Below are 17,183 nucleotides of genomic sequence, written 5' to 3' on the forward strand. Positions count from 1 at the left end.
GTGCACAACCTGCTGATCCTGCTGCAGGCCCAAGGCACCCATCTTGTGATTGTTTCACCCAAACTTCTCTCTGTCTTTTTGGTTAGGATCTCCTTAAATGAATGGTGGCATTGGGCATCTCTGTGCTGATACCCTAATTCCAGCATTTTCCTGGTGCTTTTGTGATAAGAAGAGCAAGGTGGAAAGAAATCTCCTTCTTCTTTTCAAATTGTACCTCAGGGATGGTGCCTGGAATTTGATAACCCAAATTACCAGTCCCTGAAAGCCCAGTGCAGTAAACCAGGTCATTAATTCACAGTGGTACAACATTGTTTTTAAACTGTAAGGCCAGTTGCAGATGTAATGACAATAGAGGAAATTAGCTCATGATGGGATTTTAGGAAGAGGCTAGTGGAAGTATGTTCAGTAATGTTCAGTTATTAAACCATTAGAGATCCCACTGGAGACCAGCCAGTAGGATTTCTCATAATCTGCAGTGGCTTACGGCAAAACACAGAACCCCTGAGGAGGGAAATGACAAAATGTTCCTCTGGAAGAGTTGCCACATCTCCTCACCCATGTCTGTGCTCTGCTCTGCTCTTGGTGTGAAAGCACATCCCTGTCTGTAATCCCTCCCTCCTCCACAGCCCTCCTGCCTGGCACCCCCAAAATGGGTCCTGGTGAGGTGGGATGGTGGATGTGAAACCAGAGAACATTGCAAACATCTGTGTTCACTTGAGGCCCAATCTAAGCTCTACTGAAAATGCACAAAATAACTTCCACTGGCTCCAGGAGCCTCTGGATCAGACACTGTGAGTGTTTGCTCCCATGGCTCTGTTCACCATTTTGGTGGGATTACAGGGAAACAGGAGGGTATTGAGTTCTGAAAATCAGGTCTTGGCTCAGGCCTGTTGTAAAGAAATCCAAGAAGCCAGGTCTCGATTCAGAGAGGGTGAAGAAGATTATTCTGCCAAGCTGACCACCCTAAACTGGGAAGAGATTTCTGCCCAAACTCAATGGACTGCACAGAGCTGAGAGCAGCAGCAGAAGTGCTCCCAGTCCAGGTGGTGATCCAAAAGTTGAGGGGTGATCCAAAAGTTGGCTTCTTTTTAGTGATCCAAAAGTTGGCTTCTTTTTGGTGATCCAAAGGTTGGCTCCTTTTTGGTGGTCCAAAGGTTGGCTCCTTTTTTGTGATCCAAAAGTTGGCTTCTTTTTGGTGATCCAAAGGTTGGCTCCTTTTTGGTGATCCAAAAGTTGGCTCCTTTTTGGTGATCCAAAGGTTGGCTCCTTTTTGGTGATCCAAAAGTTGGCTTAGTTTTGGTGATCCAAAGGTTGTCTCCCAGGGTGTGGTGGGCAGGGTGTGCATCAGGCACTTCTCCTGCAGTGTGTGCAAGCAGGCTGGCGCTGTTACAGAGACACCACGTCACGAGTGGGATGTGGGTAAGGGTGTCAGGAGCCAGGCAGTGCTCAGGGAGGCATGATGCAACAGGCAGAGCTGTGTCAGTGACAGTGATGGCCTTGACAGCAGTTATCCTGTCCCAGCCTGCCTGCTGGCTCTGTTACTGTTTTCTCCCTGCTGCGCTGGGACACCAGAGCACTGTCCTCAGGTGGAGGATACTGGCATCATTCCCTTGAAATCAATGGAGAGCTGCTGGCTTCTGCCTGGAAATAGGCTTTTCTGCAAGGTAGGACTGAGAGTTGGTGTCTGGAGGATGGCAACTGAACTGAGAGTCCAAGGTTTTGTCTTACTGTAATGTATTAGGAACTTGGTTGTGGGGAGGAGGAATGTTTGGAAGGTTTTCATCCTCAGTTCTGTGTGTTTCTTTTATATATTGTAGGTTAATAAAGTTTATTTTTTTTTCCTTCTATTCCTAAGCTGGAGCCTGCTTCTCTCTATTCCTGGTCACATCTCACAGTAGACAGCTTCTGCCTGGAAATAGGTTTTTCTGCATTTCATTTTTCTGCATTTCCTTCCTCAGCTAAACCACACCAGCCTCCCCTCCTGCAGTGGCCACATCTGAGCCTCATGCTGAGAAGTGCTCCCATCTTGCTCAGGAGTGCAGCAGTGAAGAAGAAAACACAACAGATTTTTTTTTTTCCTTCCTTCATTCCCTGCTTCTAATAGCAACCAGGTGCTCTGACACTTAACCTGTGTGCTGCCGTGAAATTGCCTGTCTGGTGCAAACACCCATGTGAGGCCCAGGGCCTTGAGGATTTACTTTATCCCAGGATTTGTAACCTAATCTCAGTGAGATTGTCCATTTATATCAGCCACCTTAAAAATTCATATTTTTGTTGTTAAACATGAGAGGAGAAAACCGTCTCTTGACATTGTTTCTTTTGGGTTTTTTTTGTTTTTTTTCAAGAACTATCTTTAAGGCCTTGGCTGAAAACTTTGTTTTTTTTACTAAATATGCTACTGTGTTTTAAACTGATAGCAGGGCAAATGCTTGGAGGATTATATCAAAGTCTGCAGGAGTTAATCAGTTGCATTCATATCTATAGGTTTGCTACTTACAAAACTTAACAGTCCTTGCATGAAAGACAGAGGAGAGCAGTATGTGTAAAAAAAAGAGTTCAAAAAATCAAGTGCGTTTGAAATCCTAAACAGGACCTGCGTTTCAGAGCAGAGGTGCTACAGGCAGACATGTAATCCTGCCCCAGGGCATCTTATGCAGGCATGGAGCTGCTCTGAGCAGCAAATGCACCTCAGAGGGACAGATGAGCAGCTGAATTGCTGCAGTGTTTTAAACATGCCGTGTTTGGCTGAGTTACTTGAGATTTACACCAATGGAAACGAGAGCAGAGCTGCAGACTAATTGCCTAGTTTGGATTTGTGGTGGTTGTGAGAGTTGGTGGTGGCTTTGGTTCCTAGAAATATTCTAAGGATCAAAGGATATTTTCCTTTTCTAATACATTGGATCCTTTAACCTCTGACTTCAGTCCCAAACCCATGGGTTATTGCATAAGTGGGTAAGGTGACTGGTTTAGGTGTTAGTTAAACTTTCTGACACAGCCAGAAGCAAAAGTTGAGTCTGGGCTTCAGAAAGCACAGAGTTCTGCTGGTACAGAATGTACCCACCAAGTGTCCAGCTGAGATTATCTGTTCAGGCTGTTGGCTGCTCCATGGTTCTTCCTTGGAAACACCCAGGTCAGGTTTGAGTTTGGGAGCAGAAATCCAACATACAGTCCCCAGTCTCCCATCCAGCCCCTGAGTGTTCCTTTAGTACTCCAAATACCCTGTTTTGTAAACAAATCCTGTGCTTGTAAACAAATCATAAAAAAGCTGGAGGGCACAGAGCAAACACGTGGCCCCTGTTGGCACTTCTCTCCTCATAGAGGGAGAGAGAAAAGCCTCTCCAAGGCTGTTTCCTTGGCATTTGTGTCTTCTGAGTCAGCTCAGTATCTGAGAGAGAGGCAAGAGAGTTGTTTTGAGGCCTTTGCACCTGCCATGTTGCTGTGCTTATCCAAACAGGGAGAGCTTGGACCACAGCTGAAATAACAGCCCGGCGCAATTCGGGATTTTTGACGTCCTTCTTGTGTTTACAGCATCCCACCCCTCCTCTCTCCAACTCCAGAGCCAGGCAGGAATTCTCTTCATTATCTTCTGCCGTGCTTCTCATGCCATTTTTATTAAAAAAAGGCAGAGCAAGGGGGAGCATATGTGTGAGAGGAGAGAAGAAGAAGAAAACAGTTGTATTTGTGCAGTCAATAGCAATGAGGGGGAAAGAATGGAAGTTGGGGAGCAGATCTGTTTGGCTTGTCCTGAAGTGACCTTGTCCCCCTGGCTCACTCTTTATCATTTTTGGAGAACCTGAGGATAGTGAAGCCTGTGGACACCATGGTGTTAGTGGATATTTGGGGTAATTCAGGACCTCTGGAACTGGCACTTAGGGAGGCTGTGAGCAGCATGTGGGGACAGACTGGACAGCTCCAGGCTGGGTCTGACAGGGCAAGGGATGGTGTACACCTTCAGCTCTTCTGTTTGTGGTCGTAACCCAGTCCACCCTGGCAGCTGATCTAAAGCATTGCAACGAGGGAAGACGTGGGGTTGATGTTTGCTGCCAGCAGATTTCCTGTTTTGCTCAGCAAGGCTTCCTTACTAGAGGAGAAGAGAGAAGGTGACAGTGTTCGAGGGAAACAGGGCTGTCACCAGCAGACCAGGGCTCATTCTGGGCTGCAGAGAGATGGCAAGGAAATGTCATCTTTTGTCTCAAGTGTTTGGTGGCTGTTTAAGGCCAAAAACAGATGGGTCCTTCATGAGGACACTTCAGGTATAGAATTTGCCTGTTTCACACAACACTGGCTGTGACAGCCGTAATTTAATTGGGGATGCTTAAACCGGTGTCATCTTGTCCTTAAATAAGAGGAACACTGTCTGCTTTCATTGCTGTCTGACCATTTGTCTTTTCAGAGGGCAGAAGCTGGGATCAGCAGAAACCTTAAGGATATTTTCAATTCTGTTGGAAACGAGTCTTTGCTGGATAAGAAACGCTCCTGGTGTTATTTGTAGTAGGAAAAACATATGTGTCATGGTTGTAGGAAAAGGGACATAGGATGTTTGCTTTCCCTCAGTGCTTTCACTGCATCTCAGATGTGTCCTCAGATGCTGAAACCCTACAGCATGCATAGAGCAGATTGGTTGGGGCAGTGTCAGCCCTTGCAGGTCTGCTGGAAATCAAGGGGATGAGTGTTTCTTCTGTAAATTCAATGTTCCTTTAAACCCACCTTCGTCTGAGTAAAAAACAACTTCCCACAGGTATAACTTTTCCCATTTAGTTTTCCAGGAACACCCAAACTGAGAGCAGAGGTCCCTTGCCTGGTGGGGAGAGAGAGAGAGATTAACTCTACCACCCAGCCTCCCCAGTAAAAACAGGAAAAGAATTAGAGGGTTCTGTATTCCTGACCCTGGATCACTTGCCACAACAGACAGGAAAGTTGCCCTGGTGGTATTTCACACGGCACATCCTAATTCCCCCTCTAAGCAGAGGGCTTGAGTCATTGCTTTTTAATAAGGCTGCCTCCCCACAGGCGGAAGCTGCAGCGATCAATGAGGCTTACGCTTACTCAGTTCTAGAGAAGGTCATTAAAAGACCATAGATATACATTTGAAGTGTGTTTGTTCACATCCTTGATGTTAAAGATGTTTTCTTCTCTCTCACTTCCTTAAGTTGCATCTCACACAGCCACTGTGTGCCGGGTCCTGCCCGTCAGGGGAGTGGAAAGTGTCCCTTGTTGCTGTCACTGTGCCACCAGCTCCCAGGGCAGGTGGGAGAGGAAATAATTGGTCAAAAAAATCACACTTTTATCACCACTTGGAGCACAGCTTGTCTTGCTGGCATCTCTAGATACAGTCTGAACTATCAACCTTGGTGTCCTGTAGCTATAGAGAGGGAATAAACCCTTCCTCTCCCTCTTCTTGCATTCCTCCCTCCCTCACTATGGGACTGGATTACTGCCTGGGGTATTGCACATATCATCCCTTTAGCAGCTATATTTCTCCAAAATGTGGGCACTGTGAAGGAATGCTGAAACTCCCCAATGCTGCCAATATGACACATTTAGCAGTTCAGGAGGATATAAGTATCTCACGTTCCAGTTGTTGAATCGTGAAATGCCACAGGCATCTCAGTCAGCTTTTTGTCACACCTTGTGTCAGGCCAGGATTAGCTGAAAGCATGATGGCTTCAGTTTTGAGTTTCTGAGGTGTTTTTTTGATGTTCCAGTCCAGCCACATCTCCAGCTCTGCCTGTGTGGTGCTGAAGAGCCCCTCTGGAGCAGACATCCCATTTCTGAGCTCCTCTGGGCACAGCTGGTTTGTTGGTGCTGCCCTGGGTGTCACACCCTGGGTGTTACCCAGGGCAGGGAAAACTGTGAAGCTTCAGGTTGCTCAGAAGGGGATTTGGGATGTGGATGAGGAGGATGGGCTCCTCTGGGGACCTGCCATTGCTCTACAGGGACCACATGTCTCCAGGCATTTGTCTTCTCTTTCTTTGTATTTTAAGGATATTGGGGTGTCATGAGCATAAATGACTTAATAGCTCTTATTTTCTGCCCAAACTGCAGAGGAGTAAGGGGAACCAGACTGTGCAAACAATGTGTAAGAGATTTTGTTCACCTTCTTTGTGGAGAATAAATGGGTTAGGTTTGGTTAGGGTTTTTTTTTTAATTTGAAGGGTCATTTGCCTGTCACAACACAAAGTTCCAAGAGCATTCCATCTTTGAGCAGGTTGCAGTTGGATATCTCCCCTCCCTGATGTGCAGCAGGTGACAGGGTTAGAGCACAGCCCAGTGCCCCAAAGCCAGCAGCCAGTGTACTCCATACAAACTTTTCCATGGTTAATCCATACAATTAAATAGGCCAGAGTTCTCCCCACCTAATAACTTTCATTTCCAATTTTCTGTCTCATTCACCCATGTACACATTCATCTCCAGCAACCTCATAATTCATAACCACCACATTCTCTCTTGTGCTTGATTTGATTCCAGGTTTTCCTCCACTGTATTCTGCAAACTTCTGAACAAGTGTGAGCTTTTCCTGTTGTCCCTTTGCTTACATGTGCACACAAATACTTCCCTCCAGTAAAACCCATGTGCAAAGCACACTCACTGCTCTTGGCCTGCCTCATCACCTGGAGGTATTGGTGGAAATCACACCAAAAATCAGATTCTGCAAACTCCTATTTTACGCTCAGGACCACAATCTCAGTGCATCAGAAAGCAGCATGGCCTTATTTATTTTGCAGCTGCCCCAACTGTTCATTTGTTACCATTTTCAAAAATTGATTTTTTTTTTTTGTGGTTAGCTGATCCCCAGTGACAAAATCCACATTTCTGCCAGTGTCCTTGTTAATCTTACATATTTTACAAATGGTTTTGAGACAGAAATTGAGAAATAACTGCTCTTTAATAATCAAAGCTTGGCTCTGCTTTGATTTCATCAGTATATATGAAAACCTCCCATCTTAGTAAGTGGATTTATCTGGGAGTGAAATCTAGAGGAAAACCCTCATTATTTTCAGTGTGTGTTTAGCCACTTTACTCACTTCCTATAATTTTTTTCTCCCCCAGAAAAACAGTTGCTTTAAACAAGCCCCAAGGGACAGAAGTTTGAAACCTTTCACTTTGATTGAATAAACAGTCTTACCAATATCTGGGTAGACATCTCCCCAGCCTGTAGGTGAATGAAGACACTGTTTGTGCTACATGAACTCTCAGATTTAGCTAATAGGAGCCACGGGCTGTTGCTGACAGGAATCAGGTGCAGAAGGAATGAGAAAGCCAGTTCTGTTTTCCTTCCACCAAGTTGCACTCCCATTCCATTGCCATGTGCAGTAACAAAGAGTCAGATCCCAGTGCTCTTGGCGTGCAACTCATTCAATGCCAGTTTTTTTTTTTTTGCAGGCACAGTACCCATGAGAAACAGCTTTGTTGTAAAATATAATGTGGGATATTGGAGTTTAAGTCATGCTTGTTAATTTAATGAATGTTGTAAGGAGATACTTATTTCATGAATCTGAAGATTTCAGTAAGTCATTGATATCCACTTCAATGGCTTTGCTGCTCTGCGTAGTAGATTTATCTCCTCGTAGTACACACTTCATTAGTAGATGCTTTTTGACCAAGTTCCTGTGACAAAAAGCCATGTATATTGCTGTCAGTAATTGGGGCAATGTGAGCACAGTGAGCAGAGGACTGGCAGGCCTGGGGAAGAGCTGGGTTGCCTTTCCTGCTCTGCAATTAACCTGATTGATGACTTTGAGCAAATCATTTTGCCTTGGCCACTCCATGGCTTTACAAATCGGCACAATGAGGACAACAAATGAGTTTCTTTGAGGAAGGTTTTGAGTCTTCGTAGTGTAAAAGACATTGTGAAAGAGCTAAACATTTTTATTAGGATTATTTTATTCCCATATTACATATGAAAAAGATTATTCCTCATTTACAGATGCACAGGTTTTAGGTAATTATGGCTTTGCATAAATATGTAGCAGTTTGCTAATTCTTTCTGTGAATATTTCAGTGCTAATCCACCACCCTGATCCTGTGCTGTGGTGTGGATCCTATTTTTTGCTCTGGAAGAAACCAACTTTTTAACTCTTCTGTTTTAATGCTCATATGTGATGTGGATAATTTATTTGTCCATCACTGAAACATCCTCAGCTTACACTAATCCAGGCTCCAGGTGCTGTTGGATTGAGCTAAAGGCTGCTCAGGAAATAATGAGTATTTATAATAATAATGAATAACAGGGTATTTTAAATTCCTTAAATGAACAGACTTGCTGGTAGTGCTGTCCTTGACATGGAACAGAAGTGTCCAAGGCTGAACACAGTGAGGCACAGGGCTGGTTCCTCAGGTGTTGAAGTACTGTTGACTGTTGGGGGTGCTCTCAGTGTTTGCCACTGCTCATGGTGAGGGTTGGCACTGCCACGTGTCACTGCAATGCCATCTCTGCAGCAGGTGGAGATGTAAGCAGCACCTCACCAAAATAATGGTTTTCATCAGGAAATGGTTTAGCCATCAGGTGGTCAAGAACTGCACCTATTTCAGAGTCGTGCATAAATCAAGCATAGACAAAGGTAGTGCTGATTGTGCTCACAAAAAGAAGACACCCAACCAAAAATTAATCCCATCAAAACAAGGTAGGAACGCCAGGAGGAGCTGATTGAGCTATACCTTGCTTTTTTGGCAGCCAAACCCCCTCCAGTCCCTCTTTCTCTGCCCTTTGCTGCTGCTGCTGCCTTTGTTGTGTGAAAATGACTGCCTTTCCTTTTGTCTGGCAGGGAGCTGAGCGACGGGAGCACGTACAGATACCAGGTGGTCGTTGTGTCCGGGATGGAGGAGAGCGAGCCGTCCCCTGCCCTCGTTTATATCTCTGGGAGTGGATACTGTGGAGATGGGATTATCCAAATGTAAGTCTGGAGCGAGCAAACAGATAAATCTGGGCACATCTCCTCAGCCAGAGTCTGAGGCTAGGAAGGAATTGATGACCTCTGGTGTCTCCTTAGGTTAGGCTGGCTCTCATCTGTAGATAATGACTCACATGCTTGATGATTACCGGGATGATGACATTTAATTGTACCGTGGGCCCTTCTCTCCTGGCACCAGGAGATACAGACAGAGATACAGATAATGGAGTCCAGACAGCAGGATCGATAGGCAAGGACGCTCTGTGCTGTTTATGCTGTTTCCCCGTGTATCTGTATCTTTATACATGGATGTGACATTTCCTGCACAGACCTGGAGCTGGAAAAACTCACACAGCCTTCCATGCTGCCCCATGTGTGTGGCAGCTGGGTAAAACCCTGCCACGTGCTGGGGCCAAGGTCCTGGTGCAACCCCTTGTTTGACTGACCACCAGAGCTGGGATGCATTTGGAAGTGATAGATTTGGCCTTGGAGGGAGAGTGCTGGGAATTGCATGTTCTCAATCAGCTCCCCTCTCTCACCAGTCCCCAGGCCACTGAAAATGTAAAACAATCCTTCTCAACTATGTTAGAGTTTTTTCCTTTACTATGTTGGCCCTTAAGGCTGATGCTTCAAAGCTTCCTGGCATTAGGTAATTTAATTATTTAAACTATGGAAGTAACAACAAGCAAGTGCTTAATCCAGCCAGTATTATTTGCTTGAAATAATGCTGATCAGCAATCACACAGCACAACACTGTCAGATGATATACCTGGCAGCAAATATTTGCAGGAAGAGGCCCAACAGGCAAGGAAAGCAAAGAAAACAATCAAACAACATATGAATCCAGGGCAATCCTGGAAAGAGAGGTGGAGAAAGACAGATTAATTTTGCTTTACATAACTTTTCTGCTACTGTTATGTTTGCACATTCCTCAAACTTCACTTGTGGCTTTGCAGCAAGTGTCAAACAATAGCTGAGCTGCCTCAGGAGCGAGCAGGAACCAGACTGTGTCACAGCTTGGTTGGTTGTGGCCCCACTTGCAGCTGTGGCAGCCCCTTTCTCATCTGGTTCCCACTCTTGTCCCCACACGCTGTCGCAGCCGTGCGGGTTGGCACTAGGCAGGGCTCCGTCCCCAGCACCCTTTGCTCCCTGCTCGCTGCTCTCCTCCGAGTTCTGCCACCTGGAATAGCCACACTCCAGGCTTTATGCCTTGTCATTCCCATGCTGGGGTCACAGTCTGGCCCTTCCAGATTTAATACAAAGAGTTTCAGAGATTCCTGATCTCTTTTTCCCCACCTGCTGAGCTACAGCCACACCAGCTATGAAGGAAGTTGCTCATATCCTCATCAGAGGACAGCAAGTGGTATCCACATGTGCAGCAGGGAACCAGCCAGCCAAGCCTGTGAACAAGGAATGATGAAAAGGAGGAAGCCAGGAGGCTCCCTTAAGGGAGAGGTGTTTTAGGGGTGGGCACACAAAGCTGCTGTATCAGATATTGGGGCTTTGGGGTTCTTTAGAGGGGTTGCACAAACCATCGAGTTGATGCTACTTTGCCAGCTGACTGCTTTTTGCCTGCAGAGAACTGGGGGAAGAATGTGATGACATGAACAAGATAAACGGTGATGGCTGTTCCCTGTTCTGCCTGCAGGAGTTGTCCTTTAATTGCATCGGTAAGTCTGGCTCAGAGCCCTCAGACCCACGGTGGGCAGAAACCCAGTGCAGAGTGCAAGGGAAAAACCAGCAGTGCTCTCAGCATTTCCAGCTGAAGAGTTGTCATGGGAGAGAGAAAAAAGGTGGAATTTGTAGGTTTGAAAGGTGAACATATCTTCCCAGCTTCTGGTCATTTTGATGGGAAATTGGTTCTGCTGGCTTTGAAACAGCCCAGGACTCAGGGCTAAGTCAGCCATTGTGGGACTGATCCAAAGCCCATTGAAGTCAGTGGGTGGTTTTCCACTGGCTTCAATAGGCTTTAGATCTGACTACGTGAGAAGACATGAACTGATTTTTTCTGGTAAACAGGAGGAGGAGTGAAAGGGGAAGGGACTGAGACCAGAAGCAAGTCCAGCTGAGGTCACACCTCCTTTGAGTTGCAAATCAATATCTGAGGATCAAAGGTCTGGCTAATCCCCTTTTTCAGAGGTGAAAACTACTTAATCAGATTTCATTTGCAAGCCTGGTTTGCTCTGATTAGCAAAACCTGTAAGCACAATGGCCGGAAGATGCTCGAGCTATCGAGGCTGCAGTTTCGAGCTTTACATATTTATTAAACTCTCTAGGAATGCTGGGGACAGAGAAGGGAAATGGAGACCAATTTACACTGCACCTTCTGTGGAGCAGCCCCACGTTGTGGGGTTGCTTTTTCCACCCAGGGGTTTGTGAGTTCTGGGAAAGAACAAAACATGCAAAGCTTCAGGAACCAAAGTTAATGTTTATAAAGGGTCCGCTTTTTCTCCAGACATTTTATGAGATTCCTTATGTGGACTGCCCAAGCAAACACCCTGCCCCATGTAGTGATCCCATGCCTTCAGCTCAGGGCGTCAGTCCTCAGCAGATACTGTAACGTTTGCAAGTCTGAAATTTGCTCTTTTTGGCAATTTGACCATTATCTCTTGTGCCTGGAGCAGCGTAGAATGGACCTCACAGGCACCATGTTTCCCTTGGGTGGTAAACTGGGGACTGCTTGGCTCATCACAACAGCTACATTTTAACTTCAGCTTCCCACACTGTGAGTGAGACTTGAGGCCTGATTTGGTGATGTACTTATTTACATATGTAAATAGTTCTATTGAAATCAGGGATATTTATGGCCGAGACTAATTGTGACAATTGGTGGTCTTGAAGTTACATTTGTGTTTCAAGTAACTTGCTGCCTTAGAGCCCCAAGCACTGCAAGATTTTAGTCATAATATTTTGAAAGTGGGATAAACACTTACGCAAATGTTTTGGGTTCTGCAGACATCAGGCGTGGTGTGAGGCCGGTTCCAGCAAAGCTTTGGGATGGTGCTGGATGGTTGTGTCTGTATCACCCTGCTCCACAGCAGGGCTGAATTCCTTGGTCCAGGTCTGTGCTTTGACCACATCCCAGCATTTCATTAGGACATGACCCAGGTCCTCCCCTGTGCCCATCAGTTTTCCAGGAAACCAGGTGATGTGGGCTGGAGCTGCAAATGCTCCAAATAAGTCCATGGACAGGAGTGAGAGTGGGGTGTCCCAAGCCTTGGACCACACAGTGGTGTTCTAGGGGTATGCAACACTCTGCTTTATGCCTTTTTATATAAAATCATGGGATTGGTTATGTTGGGAAAACCCTTAAGGTCAAGTCCGGTTGTGTCATCCACCCAACCGTCATCCAACCATTCACCCCCCATCCAGCTCCAGGAGCAGCAACAGAGCTTCCTGAGAGTGTGGGACAAAACTGTCTGACAGCAGTCTGACTAGAAAATGAAGCAACTAAAACATACAGATTTTTCTACTCCATGACAGAGGAAGTGGGTTTTCAGATTTGCTTGTGTTGGAAAGGAGAGGGGAATTCCAGGGGCAAAAATAGTTGTTTGTTTGTCACGGGCTTTGGAAGGTTGTGGTTTGCACAGATCCTGGATTACAAAACAAATGATATCAAATTCCTTGTGAAATATTGAATATAGGGACTCAGATGAATCAAATTAGCTGAATCAAAGGGAAGGTGCAGGAACAGAGACCTTAAAAATCTTTGGTTGTGTGACTTTACAGTTGTGCTGGGGTGACTGCTGTGGTGGTGATGGGCTCAGTGTTTCTGCAGGGTCTGTGAGGGCAGCCCCAGTGCTGTTTTCAGGCAAACACTGCCTTCAGGTCTCTAAGACAGGTTCAGAGGAGCTAATACCTGTGAAATACATCCTTTTGGCTCTTGTGCTAGCTGGACCACCATGAATTATGACCCCAAGAGCTAAGGAGACACTACCAGTTTGTCTCTCAGACAAATGAACACTGCTGATTTATATTCTGCTTGGTATATCAAGCATTAAAATCTCACCAGAAAATATAAAGATGTTGGGGAAGTGAGTGGCTGTGCATATCACATAATAAATAATAGTAAAAAAAGAGCAGAAATTCAGCATTCTCCACAATCTAACAATATCACACCTACTCCTCTTCCTTAAGCTGAACAAAAGTCTTCTTTGATATTGGTGGGGTGTTTTCCTGGAAAATACAGAATTCTTGGGTGCCCATTTCAGGAGCACAGAAAAATAAGTGTAATTTATTTCCATGTTTACAAGGCTGACACATGTTATAATCCTGTAGAACAACAAGCAGTTATTTCAGAGAGTGTTATTTTTTCAGTGATGTTCTTGTTGTATTATGTAGCTCTTCAGAGCCCCGGGAATCACTCCCCTTCACCAAAGAATTCAGTGAGCCTCAAACACATGTTCAGAGGCTTTGTTGAATCGGGGGCCTCAGGGTTTGATCTTGCAAATGCTTTCTTCCAGGCATGTTTCTGAACTACCACAAGGCATTCTTTAGACTTCAGCAAATCTAACCACAACAGTGAATGCAATGCTTGTCACAAATTGTCTGCAGGATTGGGTCCCACGTGGCTGGAAAGAACTGCTAAACATTTTGTTTGCTAAAGACGGGGCTGAAGGGGCGTCGTGGGCGGGTTCCAGAGGAGGAGGTTTGATAGCAAAGCCCAAGTGGGCTCCTGCCTCCTAAAGCAGAGACCACGCAAGTCACCTCGCTTGGTAGGAGAAAAATACAACAGAGCCCGCAAGCACCACCAGGCTTTAGATTCAGAGCCATGAATCACAGAATAATTTAGGTTCAGAGGAGTCTCTGGAGGTCTCTGGTCCAAGGAGGGCCAACTTCAAAGTTAGAGCCAGCTTCAAAGTTGGAGCATGTTGCTCAGGGTCATGTTCAGCTGCATTCTGGATATTTCCAGGGATGGAGGCAGCCTGTTTGCAGGTGTCCCTTTGCCTCTCTCACTCCCTTTGCCTTTTAGGATCATGGGGTTTATGGGCTTTTTTAATTGGTCCAACTTTCCTTTGACTAAATGGCACAAGGCTCTCAAGACACTTTGCACTAGTGCCTGTAATAAAATTACACTTCTTTTTATTTTTTTTTGCCTTGCTTTTGTTTTTCCTCCTTCTTTCCTCTCTAATCAGATAACAGTGGATCAATCTGCTCTGCCAGGGAGGAGGGGCGCGGGGGAAGGAAGGAGGGAGGCAGGGAAGAAAACTGTGTGGTCTCACTGTCAGGCTGTCCTGGCCTTCTCCAAGCACAAAGCCGAGCAACAGAAAACAGAAAAGATTAATAGCATTTTCTTCCTGCAACATGCTGAAGAGCGACAGTGAGATTAATTAATTAATTAATGGAAGCATCTGGCAGTGCTCCGTTTTTTAAGTTCTGCAGCACTCTTGCCCTTCCCCATTGTCAAATTTATCATCTCTACCTTTTCTCTCCCCACCCGCAGCCGCTTCCTGTAGCGGATTTTGCATATTTTTATCTTTTCCACGCAGAATTTGGTCCCACGGGGAAAGTTTCACTTTGCCTTTTGATGAGAAGGAGACAGGTGATTCCAAGCCGTGTCGGTGTGACTGATGCACCCCTCTCCTACCCCTGGGCTGCTTTCCTTTCACCTTGCCCTGATCACTCCAGGGATAACAGATTTTTGCGGTTACCGCGGATCTCAGCCAAGTTCAACCCGACGTGTCCTGTGTAAAACAGACCCCATTTGTAAGAGTTATGATTCACAGTGGTGGGAACCCAGGGCTTAGCACTTGATCCATTCCCAGTGGAGTGCTGAGAAATGGGTGTCTGAGGCGCAGCTGAGCACCTTGTCCTTGGCGTGCACTCTCCCACACGCCAGCGCCGCACACCCAGATAGATGTGGGACATTGAAAAAGAGCCCGGCTTTCATTTGCATTCCTTTTGTGGAGTGGGATGTGCATTATGCATTGATTTAGCTCACCAGTGCTGAAGAAAGAGAAGGATATAATAAAAAAGATGCAGAGATCAATAAAAAAGGGAGGGAGGGGAAGAGAAAGTAATATGAAAAGAGATGAGTAAAGGCTGATAGACACATTGAAACACAGCTGAGAAGTAGCTCCAGAACTTCTATCTCCCCTTAAGTTTGCCAGGTAATTTATAGGGGTTTCAGTCACATCTTATTGGTGCTATTATTGCTATACTTTATCTCCTTTGCTTATAAGGGACTCTTGGCTAAAACCTTTTTACAGCAAAACAGGGCAGTGTTTCTACTGACTTCCAGATGGGAGTGGTCACCCTGAAGAATGGGAATGTTTCAGGTTAGACACACATCTCAGTGGTGTGTGGGATCAGGGCCTCAGGGATATAAAATACAAAGAAAAGACACAGAGCAGAGGCAAAGAGAAAATAAATATATCTAGCTCTTGAATTTACCACCAATTTCTGGCATGCTTGAAACATTAGTCACCAGTGGTTGTTCAGGGAGAAGTATGATTTTAATTTGACAATGATCCTTAAACACCTTTTCTTTTGCTCCTGCTTGGTCCCAAATGTTTTTCTGCTACCTTACAAATCTGGATCTGTCTTCCTCCTCCTCAGAGGCCTCTCCCTCCAGCTGTGAGCCTTACCTTTGTGGGAGCTCTATCCTTTACCTCTCCCATTATCCATAAATTAAGCATAGCACTTTCCCCTAATCTTATTGTTTGGTGGGCTGCATTGCATTCAGGGAAATGATTAATATTCATGAGCTTGCTATCTCTGTTTGGTGCATAATCCTCTGGGGAAATTGCAGTGTTAAATGAGTGACACAAACCTAATTTTATATGTCTTTTCTTTCCTTTCTTTCTTTTTCCTTTTTTCCCTTTCTGACAGAGAAGTAATGTGCTTAAAATAAATTGATGGATGACCATCCATATTCATTGTGGGCATGCTTTGAGAGCTCTCCCATCCTCTCCCCCTCCCTTCCTCATACTACTGCACAGGAACACAGCTTTGGCTGCCCAAACCCTGGCCCCATGCAGCAGCTAATGGTGATTTTGCCTTCTTTCACCAGCATTAAATAGGCCTTGGCTGACCCTGCCGAGGGCTTTCAGTAGAACAACAGCATGGGAGAAACAGAGCCACCTTGCAAGAGAAACTCAGCATCTCCCAGGGCATCAATAAGGTGAAAGCATTGACCAAGGAGCTTGGGAAAGAGTGTTGCTGTTGTTAAAGCAACTGAAGTTCTATAACAGAATTTCATGGCAAATAGTCATGAATTTACTGGCCAGGGTTATTCAGATGATATTTGTGTGACTCCTTCAGCTTAAGGCAAATACTTTGAAGCTGACTGTTTCCTGCAGCTTGCAGAAGTGTGGCTGCATGTTCTGAAATGTCTAAGCACTCATTTGGCAAGTTAGTAATCACAGCATCCTCGTAAAGTCTCCTAAAGTGATTTTCAGACTGTCATCATTAATAGTGCAATCCTAGGAAGGCCAGCTGAGCCGCAGAGCAGAGAGAGCAGACATCTCGGGCAGCAAAATACAAAGGACAGATGCTTTTTTGTGGGGGAGAATGTGGGCTGGAGTGGTATTTGCCTGCATTTTTCCCTAGGCCAGTGACTCCAACCCAGTTCAATCCAGCTTTAGTTTTTAGGACACAGCTACAATGAGAGTCCAGCAGGAGAACTACTCCTCTGCTTGTTGCATCCCTCACATTACTCTCTGTGGATCTGAGAGGCTTCCACAGCTGGTCATGCTCCCATCCTGAGAGCATCTTTTGTGACTCAACAACAACTGTGCTCAGAGCACAGTTGTTGTCTCTGTCTGAGCACAAGACCTTCCTTTGCAGGAACATCAAACCACATGTACGAACAAGCACTTTGTTTTCCCTGGGGAATGGCACCTCTGGGTTTTTACTCTTGTGTTCCTCCTCCCAAATAAGTGTGCCAGGTGTCTCAAGGGGCCATGCTAGCCACCTTTCTCCTGGTCATCATGGAGGTCATCATCATACTCCCTTGTGTGGCAGACACCTCAAGACTTTCAGTTGAACAGTTTCCAATTTAAGCTGATAAATCTGCATAATATCAAAATCTTCTTGGCACTGTTTTATCCAATCATCCAGGGAGGGAAACAAGGTGAGGTAGGAAGAGAACATATGTGTTATTGCTCTTACAACAATTCCTGGTTGCCAGGGGTTGGAGGTGGCTGTGTTGGGTCCTGTTGGCCATTCCTGGTTGCCAGGGTTGGAGATGGCTGTGTTGGGTCCTGTTGGCCATGCCTTGTTGCCAGGTAGAGATGGCTGTGTTGGGTCCTGTTGGTCAGTGCCAGGGTTGGGGATGGCTGTGTTGGGTC

The 17,183-nt window shown here is 45.6% G+C and overlaps 1 protein-coding gene across 1 annotated transcript in view; it reads left to right on the forward strand.

Annotated features, from left to right (window-relative positions):
• The window catches only part of PAPPA (pappalysin 1), a 178,720-nt gene that overhangs the window by 82,491 nt on the left and 79,046 nt on the right, over positions 1–17,183 (forward strand). The window contains exons 8-9 of the mRNA XM_054646502.2: positions 8,767–8,895; positions 10,471–10,562. Coding sequence (XP_054502477.2) covers positions 8,767–8,895; positions 10,471–10,562 — 221 coding nt within the window. The remainder of the gene's footprint in view (positions 1–8,766; positions 8,896–10,470; positions 10,563–17,183) is intronic.

Source organism: Agelaius phoeniceus, chromosome 21 (assembly GCF_051311805.1).
Source record: "Agelaius phoeniceus isolate bAgePho1 chromosome 21, bAgePho1.hap1, whole genome shotgun sequence".
Lineage (NCBI taxonomy): Eukaryota > Metazoa > Chordata > Aves > Passeriformes > Icteridae > Agelaius > Agelaius phoeniceus.